The sequence below is a fragment of the Empidonax traillii genome, unplaced genomic scaffold (assembly GCF_003031625.1).
Source record: "Empidonax traillii isolate 1590-97213 ecotype Southwest subspecies unplaced genomic scaffold, ASM303162v1 scaffold245:size1430315, whole genome shotgun sequence".
Taxonomy (NCBI): Eukaryota; Metazoa; Chordata; class Aves; order Passeriformes; family Tyrannidae; genus Empidonax; species Empidonax traillii.
Window position 1 is genome coordinate 1,304,448 of NW_020955438.1, and position 22,253 is coordinate 1,326,700.

The window sequence follows — 22,253 nt, forward strand, 5'->3', positions numbered from 1 at the left end:
CACTTCAGATTATTCAATGAATTGTCATACCTGAATGAGACAGACTTCCCTAGCACAGGAAGGACATGGACCTGTTGTAGAGAGTTGAGAGGAGGGCCACCAAGTTACTTGGAGGGATTGAGCCCCTCTCCTATGAGGATAGGCTAAGAGAATTGAGATTGTTCAGCCTGGAAAAGAGATGGCTTAGGGGTGACCTATTTGTGGTCTTCCAGGATCTGAAGGGGGCCTACAAGAAAGATGGAGACTATTTACAAGGGCATGAAGTGACAGAACAAAGAGGAGTGGCTTAAAACTGAAAGAATTAAACTAGAAGGGTTTGGATTACATATTAGGAAGAAATTCTTTTCTGTGAGAGTGGTGAGGCACTAGAACAGGTTGCCCAGAGAAGTTGTGGGTGCTGCATCCCTAGATGTGTTCAAGCTCAGGTTGGATGGAGCTCTGAGTAATCTGCTCTAGGGAAAGGTGTCCCTGTCCATGGCAGGAGTGTTGGAACTGAATGGTCTTTAAGGTCCCTTCCAACCCAAACCATTCTATGATTATATGATTCTCAAGTAAAAGACTTACTGTGTCAGAGGACATGCTGATAATAAGGTATTACCTCTCCATGTCTTAAAACAGACCATTGAAAGAAAAAACAAAAGCAACTGTGACTGTGGTTGAATGGCAATGTTGAACAGCCTTGCAAGCAGTAACACATAATTTTCTAACTGTACAAAGTATCTTCCTTAAAGTGCCAAATATTCTTCCTTTTCCATAACGTGAAATTTTTTTTAAAAAATTTCCATTTATTTAGTAGGAGGAATTATCGGTGTTAGGAAAATCTTTATGTCTATTATGAGAAATACTTACTAAAAAAAAAAAAAAAAAAAAAAGTTAGAACACCTGTAGCCTTTTAAGCCAGACCAGATAAACTTGACATTGTAACCACTAGAGGGACCTCCAGGAATAGAATACACAAAAACATTGCAAAGGCTATTTTGAAGTATTAGGTGCCTTTAAAGAAAAACAAAAAGGTTTTGCAGACCAAAGGAGTTGTAATTTGTTTATAACGAGCTCTGAAATAATAGGAAGTATGAATTAACTAATTATCTCATAAATTTTGTCAAGAATAAGCAGCTTTTCTCCTGGTAGGATATGAGTTTGGTGGGATGTTTCCTCTTCACTGACTTAGTGAGGTAAGCACATCCGCCTTAAAAAGACTTGTAATTTATCAGTAATGTTACGGGTTGCTCTTTTGAGGAGTACAAAGCAAATACAATTATTCTCTTTCCAGAGTTTCTGAGAAGGTGATTTGGATGTGGTGCAGACAGTCTGAAATCAATAAGGTTAGTTTCTCACTGAATGGTACTTTTGCAGAGCCTCAAGTTATGTCAAACTTTAACAGTGGTTTAATAGGCCAATTAAAAAATGGTAATGCCTCACTATGCATGCAAATGCTCCCTAAAAAGTAGTTATGCTACCAGTTGGGTCACAGGATTTGTAATTAGCCATCAATCAGGGAGCTGACAAGGGTGCTCTCATGTTCTCTTCATACTTGCCCCACAGTATAGAAGAAGTTGTGGTGTTCTTCACCCACAAAGTTTTGAGACTCTGCAGAGCACAAGTTCAGCAAGCTTCACCTTTAGCACATTTATTGTAAATCATGAAATCCTGCTAAGCAACTGAGCTTCCGAGACACTGAAGATGAGGACACAGAGACAAGAATTGTAATTAACCCAATTAGAAAAAGGTCAGGCATGTGTCTAGAATTTCTCATTAAATCACAATTATGGAACAGGTTAAAAGAATTTTGCAAGACTTTAAATTACATGGCATTGTTTAGCTTTACCTGTTAGAATAGTACTAGTGAAATGAAAACTCTTTATTTTGTGAGATGAAAGCAACCTGAAATTCCAGTTTGGCAGAGCCGATTGTTGCCCAGATCTCCTGTGGTCTATCCACTGAGTTTTACAGTTTCCAGTTTGTTTGCATTTTGAGGTTACTTGCTGAGAAAAGGTGTAGTGGCAGGGGAGGAGACATTGCTAGTACCTTTCCTATCACTCAGGTTTTTTTTTCTTTTTAACTTGAGGCATTAGAAAGGTCTTTGATGGATTATTGTGTGAAAAATCTTTGCTTCTGCCACACAGTTAGCATTATATTCCTTGCATTGCAGGTTTATAACCTCCCACTGAAGTTTTCTAATGAACTACCTGCAATCAAAAGACACATTTAACCACAGTTATGATTCACTGTCAGATGGATGACACCTGACTTCAAAAGTGGGTTGCCAAGTGGGTCCTGCTGAAGAAGAACGATTATCTGGGCCATGTAATTCCATACATGTGAAGTTGGATATTATATGTTACAAATTAACGTGGTCACAGGCAGGAAGTGTTCCTGCACCAGGAAGAGATTTAGCGATAGCTAGTGGTTTCTTTCTCAGCTTCTGAGAGTGAAACTCTTCCTGAAATACTAGAACATCCCTTTAATAAGCATAGTTCCCTCCATAAGCAACTATGGAGCAAGAATTTCAGAGGCGTTTCAGAATTTCAGTTGATTTACTTGGAGCTTATTCTATGGTGTTATTTGATATTGATTTTAGCCTAATAAAGAGAGGGTTTGTGACTAACAAGAGAAGGAGAATTTGCTTTTGATGCAAGATGATGATGTAACAATCTCTTAATTTGAAGAATGTCATTAGTCAGATGCCCTCAGATACAGTGGCATGTGTAAGAATACGCACAATGTATCCTGTATGGCATTATGTGAGTAAGCAAAGACTTGTTGAGTCTGCCTTAATGATGAAAAAGAATTGTTGCAATATTTTGTCAGCTTTTTTAGTTTTCTCTTTTGGAGTAATACCTAGAAGGGCCCTTTTCAATTACAACAATTGTTGAACAGTTATCCACATTTAAGAACTGGGGAGGATGAGACATCACGGGCAACAGACTGGAGAAAATACACGGGTGTGTACACAAGTGTGTTTGTCAGAGATCTCCTAAAGGCATTCTCTCTTAGTTTTATCAGGCTTTCTCAAGTTTTAGATTTTTTGTATTTCCTACTGCCACTTTGTTGAAGACTTGCAAGTAGGTTGGGAGCAGAGAGAAAGTGCTGAGAGGTTTGTTTACAAGCTGTGATGCACCAAAGCAGTTCAGTTACAATTCTAGCACGACTTTTTTCTTTGTATTTTGAGGGCGTTAACCTAAAGTCCTGCCCCTAAACAAGTAAATATTTAAGACCTGAATGCTTCAGACTGTTATACCTCGAAGCGTCTGGTTAGTCAGCAACAAGAGCAAATAAAACAGACTAACTGTAGAATAAATGTGTATTTTTATTGACAGAAACTGAAATTCCAGTTGGCTGGTACTGGCCTTTCATATAAATGAATATTCCTGAACAAGAAAAATTAAGAGTCTACCAAGCATTTTTGCAGATATATTCTTGCTCAGTCTTACCTGGAAGGCATTTTACTTTGATTTTTGACTTGTTTGTTTGTTTGTTTGTTTGTCGTTGCTGTTGTTGAAGAAAAATAACAGAAATATTGTTGTAAGCAGCAGGACTAATTTTATGGACAAATGGCGGTCTAGTTTGGGGTTATTTTCACCTTGCAAGGCTCAAATTAGAGTGCAAGAGTTAGTAAATCCTCAAGAGCAAGAAATCAGGCAAGGAAGGCAAGAGACTGGCATGGCTGAGTAGGGAACTGCTGGTCAAACTCAAGGGAATGAAGCAAATGTACAGACAGTGGAAACAAGGATGGGTAACCTGGAAAGTGTATAGAAGTTCATATGTGTATATGAAGTTCAGTTGTGCAGGGATGGGATGACCAAGGCCAAGGTGAAGCTGGAACTAAGCCTGGCAAGGGACACAATGATTAACAAGAAGGGCTTCTACAGGTATGTTAACCAGAAAAGGAGGGTCAAAGGAGGTGTATCCCCACTGGTAAACAATGTCTGAAAACTGGTAACAGCAGATGAGGAGAAGGCTGAGGTACTCATCAACTTTTTTTTTTGTTGTTGTTGTTTGTGTGGCCTAAGTCTAAATATACACTCAGAATAGGCACAAAGTTCTTTGCTTTAGAACTTAAAATGTGAGCATTGGTAGACAATAACATTCTTTCCCAGAAGAACATGAATGTGCTTTGAAAACCTATGAAACAATGTAAAACTGTAATATAAATGTAGACATAACCATGCACTGAGATAGCATTCAAACAGATAATGTTAATCAGGATTATCAGCTGCTGGACTGCACAGCCTCCATGCTCCAGATATCTCCTGCATGCCACTACCCTTTGCAATGTGACTTCTCTCTACTGATCAGATTCCTAAACTTACTGCATCCACAGTTAAAAATAACCCAACAGCAAAGAGGGGAGGGAATTAAAATCAGTTTAAACTTTTTGAATAGAATGTTGTTAGCTCTTTTCTAACTGCTCCATCTGTCTTGAAAGAGACTGAAACACCTGTTAAAATGTGTCTTTTTTGACAGTGATTAGTCTTTTAAGGAAGTGATCCATAAATGTGATCTCTGACACGACTGATTAATTTCTAACTTTTTAGGTGGCTTTTGCTTTGTGAAGTTGTTACAAATGGAGGAACATGGGTTTCTCTTTCTTTTCCCAGGTTCTATTCTACCTGTTGATAGTTAATTTGCCTCTGAAGACAGCATTTCAGAATAGATGAGGCTGTATTGTCCAGTTTATCGAGTGTATGATCCAGGACATACTTTGCCCATCATCTATGCTGCCGTGATCTCTGTAATTTTTAAGGATGAACATCTCCCATGTCTTTCACAGCAGATCTTGTCCTAATTAGCAGCACCCTAACGTGGTGCTTTTTGAATGATTAGTAAAGGTGTCACCTTCCCCAGACATTCTTTGCTCATACTTCTTGGTGGTACTACTGCTTTTGTTGACATCCAGGAAGCCCAGACAGCAATGGCTAACAGAAGCCCACACTGAAGGTGGAGCAATGACATGGTAACAGTGGATCTTACTGATCAAGGTAGCTGGTATAAATTCACTTGAAGGAAAAACTTGGTGGTCAGTCTTTTCTTTGTGTGTGTGGTCTAGGTACTTACTTGTTTTGTAGCTTTTAATAGGAAAGCTATGAAAGTAATGATGCATCTGTGAACAGAATTTTTTAATTGACAGATAATATTTCAAAAGTTTTTGTCATACAGTTATTGCTATATGAAAATGTATAAAAAAATCTAGAAACTTATTCTCAGTTCAGTGCGTTTACCTTCATTACTGGCTGTTTTTAAAATTATCTGCTGACGATTAAATGGTGGATTCTCCAGGAAATGGAATGCAACAAAATATTTGTTTTAATTCAAGAAAAATGGTCCCAAAAGTAAGACAATACAACTCTCCTCTCCTTGAAAAATTTTTTAACATGTTCCCTCCTACAGCTGGGCAGAAATGGAAAGTGACATTCAGGAAAACCCAACCTAAACCAAACCAAAAAACCCAAACCAAATCAAACAAAAACCATCCCCCAAAGTAATCTAACAGCAAACAAAATGATTTCCATGCCAGTGGAAAACTGGTGCAGCCTGTAATTGCAACGGAAGTGTTAAAGGCTTTCAGAAGACAGAGAACACTCAGATACTTACTGTTTGTTTGAGTCTTAGCTTCCACGGGGAAGTACTCACGTAAAAGATCAAGGAGCCTCTTTCTAACTAGCTGCAGCAATTCCAGCTTGTAAACAATTAGCAATGTGATCTGACATGATCACAGGCAGGCACAAAGTGAAAATACAGCATTGTAATCAGCATATCTGACAATGCCTGCATGATATCAGTCATAATTTGGTACAGGATAACAGAAACAGAGCCCCAAGGTGGTACAAACATTTTTGATTTGCTGTAGCTCAATAGTGGGATTTTCAGAAATACTTTACTAGTCTAGCTCCAGTTAAATTACTAGAACTGGGAGCTTTACCATCTGCTTAATTGATGTATTGTCATCATACTTCAACGACTTATGACATATCATTTTTAGAAGCAAAGTCCTCTTAAAAACATAAAGATTTAAAACCGTACTTGCAAACTGGGAAATAGCAAATATCATGGTTGTTATTCATTTTGCTACAGCGCTATACATCCTCAAAGTAGACTAAATTTTTATTGTTCTAAGAAACAATTCAGTGTAGTAGTTGCACCTTAATATTTAAAACTTACATCCTCTTTATTGAACGTATCTTCCTATTCTCTTCACTATCAAAGCCTAGATACCTGGATCTATAAATGTATTTGAACACTCATCTGCCTCTTCTTCCCATTTATAGATCTTCCATGTTTACACCGTACTTTCTGGATATTTTTTTTGTCTTCTTCTACTAACACAATTCTGTTGTTCTGTAAAATGAACATGTTTGTTATCAAGACATGGCTACTTATGAAGGGGAAAATCAGGAATTGCCATTACCATGGTAAAGTATTCATCTTGAAAATGTTGCACATTATAGTACAGTTTTGGTAACTTAAGATACATTATAGATAATTATTCCCTGGATTCTCATCACTAAGTACTCATCTATTTGACACTTTTCTTTGATTACGCTCTTGCCTCTATCTGTGCCAGACAGAAGTTTTAGCATTCAGTAACATGGCATAGCTGGCAATTATCTAACAAAATTATTTTTACTAAATAAAATAAACGTTATCATCCACCAGTAATAAATTTTAAAAAGTGGATTTTGATTAATTCCTTGACTCCGGGGAAAAGCTGTTTAGGTATTGTCTCAATACTAATTTTAAATATTTTAGAATTCCTTTATCTGTGATGATTCTTTGAAATATTTTATCAACATTAGAGATCCAACCTAAAACGTTATGAAAATATTTCTGACCTGAAAAACATTTCAAGATATTGGGCTATGGAATATATTTGTGACTTTTCTCTTTTTTTAGTGAAAAAATTTTTGATTGTTCGGAAGTTTCTCATTGGACACTGAAGATCAAATTTAGTTCCTACCTATTTTCTTCTCTGCTTAGCCATTAAAGTATATAATACCTCTTTAAGTTGTGTTTTGGAAGGAAATTGCATAAGTAATACAGAAATTCCATTTTCTTAAGTTCAGATACGGTGGGGGTTCTATACTTTGTTTTGTTTATCAATGGATAGATAACAGCATAATAGCAAGATATTTTTAAAAGATTTTGAAAAGCTTTTGAAAAGCAACATAATGAACATATGAACACATAGCCTTTGGTTTTGCTGAACTCTGTAAGTTATGTTTTGCAGCTGGCTCCAGAATAAGGTTCTGTAATAACCCAGACAATGTTATGTTGGTCTATAAAACAAAGTGGAACACTTGAATAAAGACATTTGTTAACTTTGATATCAAGACTTTATCAGGCTAGTCCTCAAACAGTGAGCCTTCAAGGGTAGCCATGACATTCTTTCTTCCATTAGTCATTTTTCTTGCAGGCTTATTGCAAGAAAGAACAGTTTCTCAAAATAGAGAAACCTGGCTCTGTTTTGACCAGATACGGGAAAACTTTCCTTTGAAATGCTGTTTTTATTAAGCTCATTTGTTCTTCATGCTCTTATGGAGGGAGGGAAAGCCTGGCTAGTACATTGCTGGTTTACAAAGAAGTTTTGCAAATTCGCGTTTAAACACTTCTGTTTTTCTAGAGCCTTTGACATGGGTGTAAATCAGTAAAAGGGACTACCAGTCTTGTTTACACTAGTGAAGGATCTAGCCCAGTTCCCCTACCATTCCTGCAGCCTGACATTTGAATGGAACTGCAATTAGCAGGGTTGTTTTTGTTTAACTTTATTTAGCACCTTATCTCCCTGTAACATTCTTGTCCGAGCACCAGTATCAGCCATGAACTCAACATAGCTCTTACCAATGCTGTTCTATTTTGGGCTAGAATGAAAAAACCCATCAGCCCAGATCAAAGAGCACCCTCCTCTTTGCTCTGGGAATAGAAATTGTTAACCAATTGGTGCAAAAAGCCATGACAAATAGATTCACACCACAGATAAGGAAGTCATAACTTACTCTACTACACAGGAAAGTTATCCAAGCCCTGAAACAACTTGTTCTTCGTGGCCAAACACATGCACCCTTCCACAAAAACCAAAATGTTGCTGATGAGAGACCCAAACTGTAGAGGACGGAAGACTGCAGAACCGTGTTTATTGCGTTCTACGATTTTCCCCATTGTTTAGCTATTTACTCCTTATGTTGTAGTAACATGAGGAACTGCAAGGCCTGTTGTCCAAGCTCTTAATTCCTGTTACTCATATTAAAAAGAGCCTCCTTGAGGATTCAGAGTCCGGCAGAGCTCTGCTGCTCCCAGGTGCTCAAATTCTGCAAAAAGGGATGGACCAGTCGACCCTGAAGGCCTTGGTAGTCCTAAATCTGAGGTAAGGGCTTGTACCCCTGAAGCTCGAGCCACCCAAGGCCACAGGTCTGGGAAACACTGGAGCACTTTGCCCCACGGAGTGGGCTGAGACGACGTGAAAGCCTGCTGGGTTTCAGGGTTGCTGGAAGGCTGCTCCCTGTCCTCGCAGCTCCTCACACAGGTGAGAGGCCACCTCCACGCAGCCATGGCGGTGACAAGGGGACAGGTGATACAGGTGAAGGTCAGAGTGACACTTTACAGCGTGTGATTTGTTCTGAACGTGACACGGAGGGCGGTCCAGACGCCACCAAGCGCTGCCCTCCAAACCCGCGCCGTCGGGGCCAGGCTGAGGGGGCTGCGGGGCCGCCGGCAGCGCCTCCCGCAGGGCAGCACCGGGACTGCGGGCGGGACGGGCCCGCCCCCGCCCTTCTCCGCACCTTTCCCCGTCGGGAGCCGCCCCCCGGGGGCCGGGCCAGCGGCGGCGGCGGGACAGGGAGCCCGGCGGCGGCCGCAACTCCCGGGGCAGCGCAGCGCAGCCCCGACACCGTCGCGCCGCCAGAGCTGCCCCGGCCGCCCCAGCCATGTCCTCCAGCTCCCCGCCGGGCGAGCCGAAGAGCCGCAGCCTGGGCCGGCTGTCGCTGCCCAGGAGGGGCAGCATGACGCCCGGCAAGAAGCCGTCGGCGCTGGAGCTGGCCGAGAGCACCCCGAACGCCCACTACGCCCCGCTGTCCTCGGCGCAGGGCGGGCAGGCTCCGCCGGGCTGCGGCACCGAGCCGGTGCGGGAGCGGGCGCCGCGCCTGCGGAGCGAGGTGGTGATGGTGAGCGCCGACTGCCCGCGGCCCCCCGTCAGCCTGGACCCCCGCGTCTCCATCTACAGCCTCCGCAAGCCCCTGCTGAGCCGCAGCAGCGTCCAGGGCAGGGTCTACAACTTCTTGGAGCGGCCCACGGGCTGGAAGTGCTTCGTGTACCACTTCACCGTGTGAGTACCGCCCCGCTCCCGCCGGGCACCTGCTCCGCGCCGCGCTCCCGTTACAGCCGCTGGGACGGTCCCCTGGAGCGGGGGCACCGTCCCGGCGCGGCCGGCGCTGTGCGGGGCTCCCGGGGCCGCCCCTCACCTGCACCCGAGGGACCGCCGTGCCCTCTCCCCACCTCCCGAGTAGGGGGCTCGTCCTCCCCGCGGAGTCTTCCAGACCAGCCCGGTACTCTAGGCTTGAATGTCCTACAGATACAGTCTTTTGGGCCGGGTGGTTTGTTTGTTTGTTTGTTTTAACAGGTGTGAAGTAAAACAAAAGTTACGCTCCGGGGGAAAGTATTGCCGTTCAGGAGCTCTTGGGTGTAACCTATCAGATAAGGCAGGATCTGGCTTCTGGCAATTTTGTTCAGGTTATCCTGGGAGTTGAAATAAGTTGTTGACACTGAATGTGGAAACGAAGTAGGTAACAGTGTCATTCATTGTTTACTAATTTTCGGTTCAGTGACATCTGCATGATGCCAATGCTCACTGTGCAGCATCAGTTTCTAACCGAAAAGGTGTGTTATCAGTGCTGCAATGCTGTTAGAGGAGAATGAGAGGCACGTGATGCTCGTTTTCCTTGCCTCTTTTATTGCCCCTTGCTCTAAGCTGTGCTATCGGGTACGAATGCCATCACTGTTATTTTTAGACAGGAAGGAGATGATGTTTGGAGGGTGTTGTTTAACTGCAGGCAGGTTGGAAAATGTTTTGGCTCTGATGTTGTCTATGGAGTGCAATGTCCAACCCAAGCCAGCCCATCGTAGGTCTGCGGTGCACAAACATCTCGGCAAGTGCCTCCGTGAGAAATCATTGCTTTTTAATCGAGGTGTTGCTAAAGGTTTGCGTGACCCTTGGGCAATTGGTGTATATTAAATATAGGTAATAAGGTCAGGTAGAGATGTGTCTGTTTATTGTATGCACGCACAAACATATATGTGTATGGAGATCCATTACATATATATATATGTATAGACACACAGATATATATATTACTTATTACAACACCTAGAATGAAGACACTTCATGGTCAAAAGATATTAAAGTCAGTTTTTATGATCTAGTTATTTTCTTCTGATTTAAAATTCTAAGTATTATTTAAGGTCAGCTGAGGATTGTGTGCTTCTGTTCCACTTTTGAGGATTCTGGAGTCTTTAGATCATCAGATCAAGTGGTACCAACTTTATTTAAGTGGAGGGAAAACAGCTGTCATCTGAATGTATGTAATCAGGAGATGACTGTGTGCAACTGCTGAGATAATTGTGGGCTCCATTCTCGTTAGCATTATGATAATGCCATTAGATGACAAAATGACTAATGGTCATAATTATGAAGTGCCTAATAGTTATGGTTGAACAATGTAAAACACTTTCAGGAATTGGAATTCCTTTTTTTTTTTTTTTTTTCTAAAATGGAGTTTTAGGCAGCCATCTTTTATGGTTTGTGACCTTTCAGGTTTCTGAAATTAGGTATAGAAGGAACAATAAATTGTGTTTAGTATTGTAACTAATCCTCTCTAAATCTAAACAGTGAGCCTAGGAAAATTCTGAAAAACAAAAACTAACCCAAAAATGGTTGTTCCCTTTGTCTGCCTAAGGTTCTAGTTTGAATTTTAACTTCCTCCCCCCCCCCCCCCCCAAGTATTAGCAGTATGCATTAATCCTATCTATGTAAGAATTAAGATTTTATATTTCTACTTTAAGATATTGTAATACATGTAAGTCTGTCTCTCCCCTCAAAACACACTTATCCATGGTGTAATCATTAGCCCTAGCAGTTTCCCCTCTTTCCAGAAGAACTCTTCTGATTCAATGACAAATGATAGTGGCAGTAAATATTCTCAAGTCTCTTACTAAGCATTGTTCAGGTTCCTTAGGGCTCTGAAGAGACAGAGGAGAGTACTAACACCCTTAGATGTTTCTTGCAAGGCAATGTGCAAGTGCCATTTAGGCAGCCTCACTTTGATTCCCACCAGCAGAGGGAATTAAGGCTGCACTGTTTCCAGCCATCTCAACTTCTCCTTATTTTTGTGGTACATAAGCTTGTATTTTTTGTACCCATTAAATAAAGTTTAAGTTACTGATCTTTGGTCCATACTACTTCATCTCTCTCTCTGAGCTCCCAAACAACTCCCTGTTGTCCCAAGGAATGCTCTTTTGAGTACAGCCCCTGCCAGCCAGGTGCTAAGTATTGGCAGATGAAGAGTGGCTACGGAACAGAAGTTTCTTACTAAAATTAACTGACAAGGCAGGTTTTTCTGATTTGGAGAAGCTGTTGTGTCTCAGCATCTACTCTGGAGAAAGCATGGGACCTGCTTTGTGCAAACAGTTGGCTACAAGGGATGAGGTGCAGAGCTGGAAAGGACTCAGAGTTACAAGACACACACGCACTGTCATGCATGTGCTTTCACGCTGGAGGAAGTACTTGATTATTCTATTGTCAGCATACAAACAGTCGTTCACAGAATGCTAAGCTGGGTTTTACCTCGTGGCATGCAAGGACCGTTATGTTTGTCTTTCCTGCCCAAAGGAGTTTAAGAAACTGAAGTCATTTGCCTTTGTCTTTTTGACTCCGTCTGCTATCTGCCTCCTGCTTTGTTCTGGGGGCTCTCAGCTTTCTGAGAAGTCTTGGTCGCTGTCTTAAAGCTTTAGAGGGGAAGGAAAGAAGTGGTGTTAAATCAGGGTATAAAGACCTGAGCTGAGTAGAGAGTCCTGATCTAGCCCATGATGGGAGCAACGAGTACTGCGGGCTTCTTCATTTTCTGTCTTCTGTGTGGTGCAGAGTGTAGCCATCTTCTTAATTATATTCGCGAATTATTACAGTTAGAAACAACTCCTGCAGCAGTCCATGTAACTTGTTTTGGACCTTTATCTCTGACTGGTAAAGAGTGTTGTTAAAACACTCTTTATCAAGCGATAAGAGGTACATCTACTGATTGCCTGTCACACCCTTTTCCTCCTCAGGAATCTTAGTCAAGTGGTATGTAGAGTACTAATAGAGCACTAATATTAATACTAACAGTCTTAATAAGAACTGATATTCAGAATTTATTTTCCTCAGGTTTCTATTGTATTGTTTGGAAAAGGGAAGTTGAACAATAAACTTTAATCCACAGATTCTAGGTTGAGATGTTTGTTTCATACTGATTGCTCTATGTTTTGGTAAGCAACAAAGCCTTTTGTGTATCCTTGACTTAAAGGGTGGAATCTGGTTATCTTGTACAGCAACAAATCAGGCCAATTACCTGTTTACTTTTGAACTGTTACTTCTTTCAAAAGGTGTCTGAAATAGCTATTTTCCAATATGCAAAATGTGTATTCTGTCTCTCTTGTTAATGTTTTTAATCTTCCGGGGTAATTTGACATCCCAGTCTCTGATTAAATCAATTGAATTCTAGACAAGTCTTTTCTAAGGTTTTTTCATATTTGATCAGACCAAAGAGGAGAAAATCTCACGTGAACAGAATAGGGAATGAATTACTGGGCCTCAGTTATATTAGATTGTTGAAGGCTAGGGTAATAGTCTCTATGGAGAGAAAGAATGGATAATTGGCTGTTAATTTACCACTCAAGAAACCTGCCTAAAAATACTAGTAGAGATGATAAAAACTTTTATTTCAGCTACTTGACTTGTTTGATTTCATAATAAATTTCATTTATTAGATATAATAGATGGAGTATATAGTATATGTACACTTAATTTTACCACTGCAAGTAAATTGTGCTCCATGGCTGAAGATTTACATGCATGACTTCTGCAAACTCAGTTGGTGGTTGCTTGGAAACTTGGACTTTGCAAGCAAGAACTTGCCCTGTGGTGTGGCTACAGGTATGGTAATGTCCTGCCAGAGCCACCAAATCCGCCTTGGCTGTCAGAGGTGAGGGAATGACTGAGAGCCACTGTTCTCAATGACCTTCCAAGCTAGGGCATCTTATCACACTTATTATAAAAGTGCACCTTGAGATAGCAGCTTTGAGAGGTGAAATGTTTTGTGGCCTTAATGAGTCAAGTTTTCAGGCTCTGTGAAGAGAGGTGGAGGGACAAAAGAAACTGAAATTCTGTCCTCATAGTGGCCTACTGAAATTCTTGGACTCTGTCCCAGTGTTGGAAATGACTGTAAAGAATAAGTGAAGATGTCACATGTTTAAAAGAATTATTTTAGATTTAAGTGCTCGAGGGAAGAGCTTCTTTTCACCCTCTTAAGTTTAAAATAAACATCTTAAAATGTGCCTAAAGAAACTGGAGTTATTAACTGATTTCTCTTGTTCTCATTATGGCGAATAATGACTTCTGGGAGTGTTGACTCCCTGTATTCTTTGAAGTGTTGGCTGTAACCAGAGGGAACAATTTGGAAACTGATGGACCATTGGTCTATTCCAGTGTGGCAGCTCTCCTTTGTTGCTATGCAAGATAATCAGCTTCTATCTTATCTCTGCAAGCATATCTAGTTCAATTTACTTTGCCTTTGTATAAGTGTGGTTTAATCAGCAATGGTTGTCATTGAGTTTGTTCCAATCCCAAGTTGATTACATAAGCTTAGACTGGCCAATAGCTGGGATTTGGAAACCTGGTCTCTAGAAACAGACAAACTCACAGAAGTGTGGCTGCATGTGTATGCATGCAAAGATAGAAAGTGAGGGTAGATAGAATATTCCCCTTGCTTGAATCAGGACTTGGAGTAATCAATTATTAAAGACAATGTGGTGTTGATAAAGTGCTGTTTACAAACAATACTGTGAGGAAGAAGCATAACTCCAACTTAAAATCCCAGGTTTGCTATGTTTTCAGATGTACTACAGACATAATTCCAAACTTACTGGTTCATACTTGTTGTATAAGCTGCTGAGGATGTAAAAAGATCCACCAAATAATTAGTGTGTGCACTTGCTCACACACGACTTTTCTTTCAGGCTCAAGAAAGCTGCAAACAGAAGTGCTATGTTTTTGGCTTGAATATTTGTACGTTTAGAAATTTTAGTGGCTCAACATCAGACTTCAGATTATTACTTCTGTTTTAAAAAGAAGATACAAATCCTCCAAAATAAGCATGGCTTTTCTAAGTGGAAGGAAAGAAAAATAACTTAGTCTTTTTTTTTTTTTTTTTTTTTTTTTTTTTTTTTTTTTTTTTTTTTTTTTTTTTTTCTGCTGTAAATAGCAGGAAGACACAGGTTTAGCTTTTTTTTTGTTTCATCAAGACTGAGGTGGTTTAGCTGAGGTCAAATTGGCCCCCTCCTTTTGTCAGATTTGAGAGAGAGATTCTGCTTCTTGTCATGCAGAGACTGATGCGAATGAATGTTTGCTTATCTTTTGTCTGTGAGCTCCTGTTGCTTGCAACCAACATTTAGTATTTATACTAAAATTTATTTATACTCCCACCTCTTCATGCTAGATATAATTGTTATAATGGGAATCTCCACTTTGTCACTTCACCGTTTCAAGAGCATGGTGTGTTACAGCTGTGCAGTGGCTTAAACAAATCTTTGAGGTCGCACACATGCTCAAAGACTACAGGTGGGAAAAATTAATTGGAAACAAGGTGATACTTGTAGCTTTCCCCCTTGCCCTTCCTTTCCTCATCCCTATTCCAGAGTTTGGCGTTTTGATTTGTGACTGAGTGGACATCTTTGCAACCTTACGCTAAGTATCTATCAATGAGCTTGGTAACAGTTTTATCTTGAGATGACAGGGGATTGGAAAGGTGACTTTACATATTTCCAGAGGAGGAAAGACCATTTGCCTGCCCCATTATCATGGCTGATTGTACACATGAGACAGTGTGCTCATATTTAGGAGTTGCTGTTGCAGGGTCAGCCTTGTTTGCTGATCAGCCAGATAGGGAAGCTTGGAGTCTTGGCCGATTCTGCATGCAGGTGAGGTCAAGAAGTGACGTAAGGGTTTTGCTGCTCCCTCCTTTCCTGCTGCTTGCTGAAGTGCAGCCTCTCAGCTACAATATTACATGAAGGTTCTTCTTTGAGACTTGTGTGATTGAGATAGTTTGGGTTGGCCAGTACACAACTTTTCTCTCTTGCCAAGTTTCCCAGTCCATAACTCATCAGAAGTGCCATTTTTGTTGTGGACTGTCTGGCTGTCTTGTGATTAAGACCAGTCCAAGTTCATGCAATGAAGACCTCAAGAGTGGCAATTACACATCATAAAGGGTCCCCATTTCTCTCTCCCAGTGGGACAGTGGAAGTTCTCGCATTAAGAAATGCAGATACAAATAATTAATGGAAGCAGAAGGCTGTAAAGTGGTGAACACTAACGTTCAGTGAAGACAGGTTGTGTGCAGTGGAGAAACAACTCTGTGAAATGCACACGTACAAGTTATGAATTTTCTTAATTTGAGCAGGCTTTCCTGGGGATAGGCCTTCTCTGTCTTCCTGCTATCCTTCCAGTATGACATTTCAAGTCCTTCTCTGGTATTTGCTTTCCTCCAGGAAAATAATTATTCTACCTTTAAAAGTTGCACCTGAATGATCTTAAGAAAACCAGTAAGTGCAGTATTCACATCTCTGTATATCTGTCAAATGGTTGGTTGGGCAATTCTGGCACGCTTCCTTGCCCTGGCCCTTCAAGTGCCAGGGAAAAAAATGTGCAAGGCTGTGTAGATAGGCCTCTTTCAAAACTTTCATTGCAGCTGAATCAAGGATAGAGTTGAGATTCAATTGCAGTGAACTAATTAGGCCGAGCTCCAAATGCCTGAGCGCTGGATGTATTACAAACAACGGTGCCAACATATGCTGTAGGGAACTATGCACAGGCACAGTGCTTAGCTGACTTTAAACTTGGCAGTACCTCATTAATTTTGAGCGTTAATAGGTTGTTTAATGTGCATTAGTGGCCGAACACAAAAGCTGTGAACATTTGCTCTTTCAGTTCCAGATGGAAAATACTGTCTTGTTGGGGGGCAAGGTGTTTTCTGCCTGCCACCAAGAGGTCCAACACGTTTCAAATGTCTTGGAAAGTTGCCAGATGTAAATAAACCTGATGGGTAGGCTGAGTTAGAGAAGAAGAATGCGCAGATTGGTTGGGTTTTAGGTAAGGGAGTAGCTCTCCTCATACAGTCACGCTTCATCTGGCATAATGGCCTGTGAGAACCATTATTATACCAGTGGTGGTAATGGGAGAGCCCATGTATTTGCAAGCCTCTGCTATGGCAATAGCTACTTTATCTTGCCTCCTACCAGAAAGATATATACGTGAGAGTGTGTGTGTATATATATATATTTAATAACAGAGGGAGTATTCAATGTTTTAATAGTCAAATTTAATTTTATATGTGTTTTTAGACAGTGAATTTGGTGTTTTGGGTTTTGATTTTTAGTAGGAAATTCCAAAACTGCTCTAAATCAAGAGTTTTCTCTAATTTACAGATTGTGCATATCTGGAGGACTAGAGAGGTGCTTGGTGTGAACTTTTCCCTTGTCTGGCTTGATCAGTTTTTCCAGATACATGGCTTTTCTTCTTATATTTCCTACTTCGTGGTACAGAATAGTAAAAGGCAGCTATTTTCTGTGTTCAAGGAGCTGTAAGAAATTGCACACAGTGCAAACCATGGCCTGGGTAAACAAGTATAGTATAAGCACTTTTAAAAAAAACAAAAACAAACCATCACCAAACCCCTCAAAACAACAACAACAACAAAACCCACACAAAATCCAAAAGTACTGTCCCACATTTCTTAAATGGTAGTTTTCTTCCTTAACAACCACACTTTACAACAGAAAATGTAGAACCTGGAAAATTTACAATAAAAAATAGGCACAGGATAAGCCAGTGATTTATTAAAGCTTAGTACAAACACTATGACAAAAGCCAGGTTTTATCTCTGAACTGCTTTAATGTCAGAACTGCCAGTTGTGTAAGATAATGAACACACGTTTTCTAAAAACTGAGTCTTTTTTTGACTTTAAGAAAAGAATGCATCTGCATGGGGGTGTTTTCTTTCAAGGAATACATCAAGCACTACATCTGCAGCCTTGGAATTTTATCATTTTGAAAGCTCTGAACTGCCAAAAATAGGAAATTATACTACAAGTCATTAGGTAGCCTTTATATATTCCTAGCAATGTGCCCAGAGTAGGTATTTTTACTTTTTCTCATATGTTCTTCACAATCAATGTGATGTTTTAATATTTTATGAAAAATGTTAACCAAAGCCAAAATAAACCTAGGACAAGGCTTCTGCATCCTTTTAAGTTTCTTCTGCTTCTGCAAGTATTGATCTTGATCTTTGAATTTCATATTAAAGTTCATATTAAAGTTTTCAATAGGAACATGAATCTCACATGTGTTTTGCTAATGCCAGTGGACTTACTAGGTGTCATTTGACAACACAATTTTGTCACGTTTGTTGTAGAAAACTGAATTTTAATATTTTTCCATTGCAGTGTTAATATAACATACTTCTGCATGGGTTGGATAGTAAAGAAAATTGGGTTGTGGTTTGAGAACAGAATGTAAATCACCCATCAGATTACTTCCTTGGATCCTCTCCAAAGACACTAGGTTTAATGGCAGAGGCATGGTATCGGTGGCAAAGATTACAGAAACCTTGTTCATCCCTAGTACGACAATGGCTTCAGTCTTTGTAATGAATGTATTTTCCTTCTGCGAAGAAAGGAATTGCCTTCAAAGAATATGCTTGTTCCTGCAGCAGCTATCGCCTTCCCAGAGAAACCATGTCATCTGAAGATGGGCTGGAATTGGCTGGAGTCTTCTTTTTCACAATTAGCCTTGCGGGCACCACAGTCAAACTAAGGGTTGAAGTAAAGGTGCCTCATCTCTTGTATGGATGTTGACAAGTAGAGCAAAGGAGAATGAATGCAGGAAATAGCTGCTACTGCTAATCTCATTCTTACACCCTTCAAATGCCTGTGCCCAATTATCTGTGCAGAGCAATGGAGATAGGAGAAGCGACAAGAAGAAAGATCTTCTATCCTGTGACCTCAAGAAGTAGAGAACGCCCTGTCCTGATCCTGTTAAGAATCAGTGGCTTTTGTGTTCTGTACAACAGAGGCTTTATCTGACCTTTTCAAACTTCATATTTTTTTCCCTAATATTCATCCTAAGGAGATTTAGTTGAGGGTATTGTTTGTTTTCTCACTCCTTGTCTTAGAAGACAGTAAAATGGGGTCATACTTGAGAAGGAGTAGGTAACTAAATGTGTATTGCTTTGTTGTGGTGTGAGTGAACTTCATGTGATTGTATGCTGCTATCTTACCCGTGACCCAGAAAGTTTTGATAGTAGATTATCTCAGCACTTCACACAAAATAAACCTGCTCACTTGATGTTTTCTATGTCAACAGATCATCCAGCACCCTGGTGCTAAGCTGTCTGAGCATCCTGTTTCAACAGTATGTAAAGTATGACAGGCACAGACATCTAAATGTTACACAGTCATGTCAGTTGTATGTCTTCATAATTCTGTTTATTCAAGATAGCTCTTTGTAGCTTTTATTTAATATTATGTTCTTATTTGTACAACTATGTATTTGAACCATAGAAATGAGAGAAGTGCTACAAGAATGAGGGACAGAAGAAAACTTTCAGATTCTGCAGGTTTTGCAGCCAGATACAAGGCTGTAGGTGTACTTGTGTTAATGCTCACCCTTCTTGGGTGTGTGAACTGCTTGTTGCATTCTGATTGTCAAACACCGAGGTTGCCTCCTGATCACTTCTGTGGCAGTCCTTTGTTGTGTGGATTAACAGAAAACATTATACATTCATCAAAGCTGACTGTAAGGTGAGACTAAGAAATTGAACAGACTGTGTGAAAATGTGATTTACTACAAGAAGAGCATAATCTCTAGAAGTTTTCAGTGGATAGTATCTGTAAGCTTATACCTCTTACATAGAAGAGTGGAAATAACACTGAAGCAGGTTTTGATACCAGCTACTAGCCTCTGCTGAGGTGGTCTCCTTCTTCTGAGGAAAGTTTTATATCACATACCTTTCTCTTCAAAGAAACAGAAATAATTTCAGGAATTTCATGATCTCTGTTTGTCATTATTGAAATTATACTATGTCTCAAGCTGTGTGGTGTGTAGAAGGGACTTTGTATTCTGCTGAATTTTAGTCACCAGTGGCTGTGAAATACCACTGGTATGTGAGTTCAGACAGGAACCGAAGGCAGAAATTAAATCAATTGGAGTTAAATGTCCCATAGGCAACAAATGATTAACTAGAAAAAATTTGGCTGCACCTCTGAGATTAGCACCTACTTTATAAAATAAAGCTAGCATTATAGGGCATGTCTTTTAAAAGATATTTTGTAATTGAGCTCATCTTAGAATAACTAGTTTTCTTATATAGTTAGGATACAACAGGGTAATGAAAGTAGTTTCTTCACTTTTCCTGGTTTTTGCATTTATTTAATCATAAATGTAGGAAAGAATAAAGTGTTTTTACAGGATCATTGTAGGGACGGTGTTGTTGCAATCAAGGAAGATAAATAGTCATGGGAAAGCCAGACCATGTATGCTTTAATTCCCCAGTGTAGACGTGACTGTTTTATAGTAATGAGCTGAAATAAGTTAGAATTTGTGGAATGAAATGGAGAAAAAGAGCTTAGACACTAAGGAGTAAGGACTGCCTGTAAACTTACTTCTTCCTCACAACTCCTCTGAGTCAGCTTTACTGGCTGCTTTATACCACTTTTTATACAGAAGAAGAGGGGATTAGCTCTATCAACACCCATGGACCTGAATGAAACAGTGAGATGTACTGGCCGTAACTTTCTCTCTATTTCCTGTCTCTACTACATTTGATACTAGTCAACTAGATGGTTTTAGAAGATGTGTCTCTGCTGCTCTCCTAGACTGAAATGTAGATTATAATTGAGCAGTACCTGCTAGATCAGCCTGGATAAAGCTGCTTTTAAAGCATGAAGGTAGAGAGAATGCATTTGCAAGCCCCGCACTTGCGCCAACTGATGGAGTGTGAGTTGGTTCTGGCCCAAAAACTTGACAGCCACAACGGTTGAGGGTTGTGCCTGTGCTAACAAAGGGCTTATTAGCATAGGTAGACACTAACAATTCTAGTTGGGACCAAAGCTGGCACTGAGCTTGGCAGAGGCTGTGACTGCACCTGAGTAGATACCACTGCTATGTACTATAGCATAATCTTCTGGACCAGGGATCTCCACACCTTCTATATCTTTACATCCTGTAGCAGTGTGGGAATATTCATGGCCTCCAGGGTAAAGTGGCAGTACAACTAGGTAACCAGTCTGTACTTCTGAGTCCACCCTGCCCTCATACTGCACTGGTACCTTGGGGCACTTTGCTTTCGGTACCCCTGGATATGTGTTGATGCTGTGGCATCAGGGACTGAGCAACAACAGTATCATAAATAAGGTTTCAGCCTTCTTGCCCCCTGACTCACAGGTTCAATGGAAGTTGTAGGCTGTTTGTTCTAGCTGTGGTGAGTAACACAATCTCACTGCTCTCTCCCCTGGCACCCACGTCTAAAGCTGTTATCAGCATTGCTGTGGCTCTGAGAAATCACAGTAGTGTTTGATTTAGGGGGAAATTGGCACCTCTCTGACAAGTGCTGGAATGTCCCAGTCTGTCCTTGGGGTGTTGTTGGCATCTTTCACACCAATAAACCCCCAGTCAACAGTCTTGATCATGGGCAAACACCAGCCAAGTGCACAAAAGCGCTTATCGCCTGTTAGGCTGTGCATTCATAAAAAGCAAAGTCATAAAAACCTTCAGTGGCTGGCAATTCCAGAGCTTGCTGTTGGACTTGAAAAGAAATCCTGAAGAACAGAGGCTTCTTATCAATTTTAATTGCTGGGCAGTGGAGAGTTGCCGATTGTTTAACGTCATCTGGTATTATCAATTCTGACACTGTGTTAGAAAGATGTTTCTAGTCAGCAGCCTTCTGCTGAATGTAAAATTAAATTCCACAGAAGTACTTTGATTTCAGGAAGAACGCAGGTTGAACAATTGAATCCAACAGGTAAAGAAATGCAAAATGGAGTGTTAAGAACTGATTGACTGGAGTTGCATAGGGCAGTGTTAAGATACTGAATTTTAGACAGTTGTGGTTTTGAACTATAATTTGTAATTACTTTGCATTGCTGTTGAAACTAAGTCCTATGTTACCTATCCTTTTAGGATGCATTTTTATACTTTGCAGTAGTGCCTATGCATTTATATTAAAAATGGCGGTGTCAGAGTTTATGTTCACTGGGTGGTTCTATATTCATGCCACACACTTAAAGCCACACACTTGCCACCTTCAGGGAACTGGGCCAGAGGTAAAATCACTTTGAACAGTTGCATCCACAGTTGTATATGGCTTTACCTCTGAGATTTTGTTTTTGAGGTCAGCTTGCTGGACTTGAGCAGGCAACAGATTCCATGTGGGTCTACAACTGCATCAGTAGAAACTGGTGGAAGTGCAAATAAAAGTGAATCTGAGCTACTTTTAAACAAAATAGATGTAAGAAAACTCCTTGGATTTTAGTTTGAGAGTGACTGTGGAACTGCAACTGCAATACAAGAAGCTGATATGAAAAAATATGTACTTTATGGCAGCTGCCAAGGAGGAGATTGACAGCATGTAGTTAGGAATAGCTGCATTGGAAGCATCTTCTCTGATCTCAGCTCTACCCCTTAAGTTGCAGATGTGTCCCATCTGTGGGACTGTGGTTTTCACTCATGGCTAGGGAAGATATGTTGGAATGTCCCTAACTGACTTGGAATGAGACCTGCATTCACTTGCTCTCTGTAGCAGCTTTGAAAGTCTTAAAATGAGACCTGACCAGAAATAACCAATTCTAAGACAGTGACTGGGGCTGTTTGCGTTCAGTGCTTCATCCTTCTGTTGAGATGGTCAAGGAAGCTCCTTGTTTTGATGCCTGATTTGTTTGCAACTGTCTATTGCCAAAAGACG

The 22,253-nt window shown here is 40.6% G+C and overlaps 1 protein-coding gene across 1 annotated transcript in view; it reads left to right on the forward strand.

Moving 5' to 3' along the window:
• Positions 1-8,921: 8,921 nt before the first annotated feature.
• The window catches only part of KCNQ1 (potassium voltage-gated channel subfamily Q member 1), a 112,610-nt gene continuing 99,278 nt past the window's right edge, over positions 8,922-22,253 (forward strand). The window contains exon 1 of the mRNA XM_027888729.1: positions 8,922-9,319. Within this exon, the coding sequence (XP_027744530.1) occupies positions 8,922-9,319 (398 nt within the window). The remainder of the gene's footprint in view (positions 9,320-22,253) is intronic.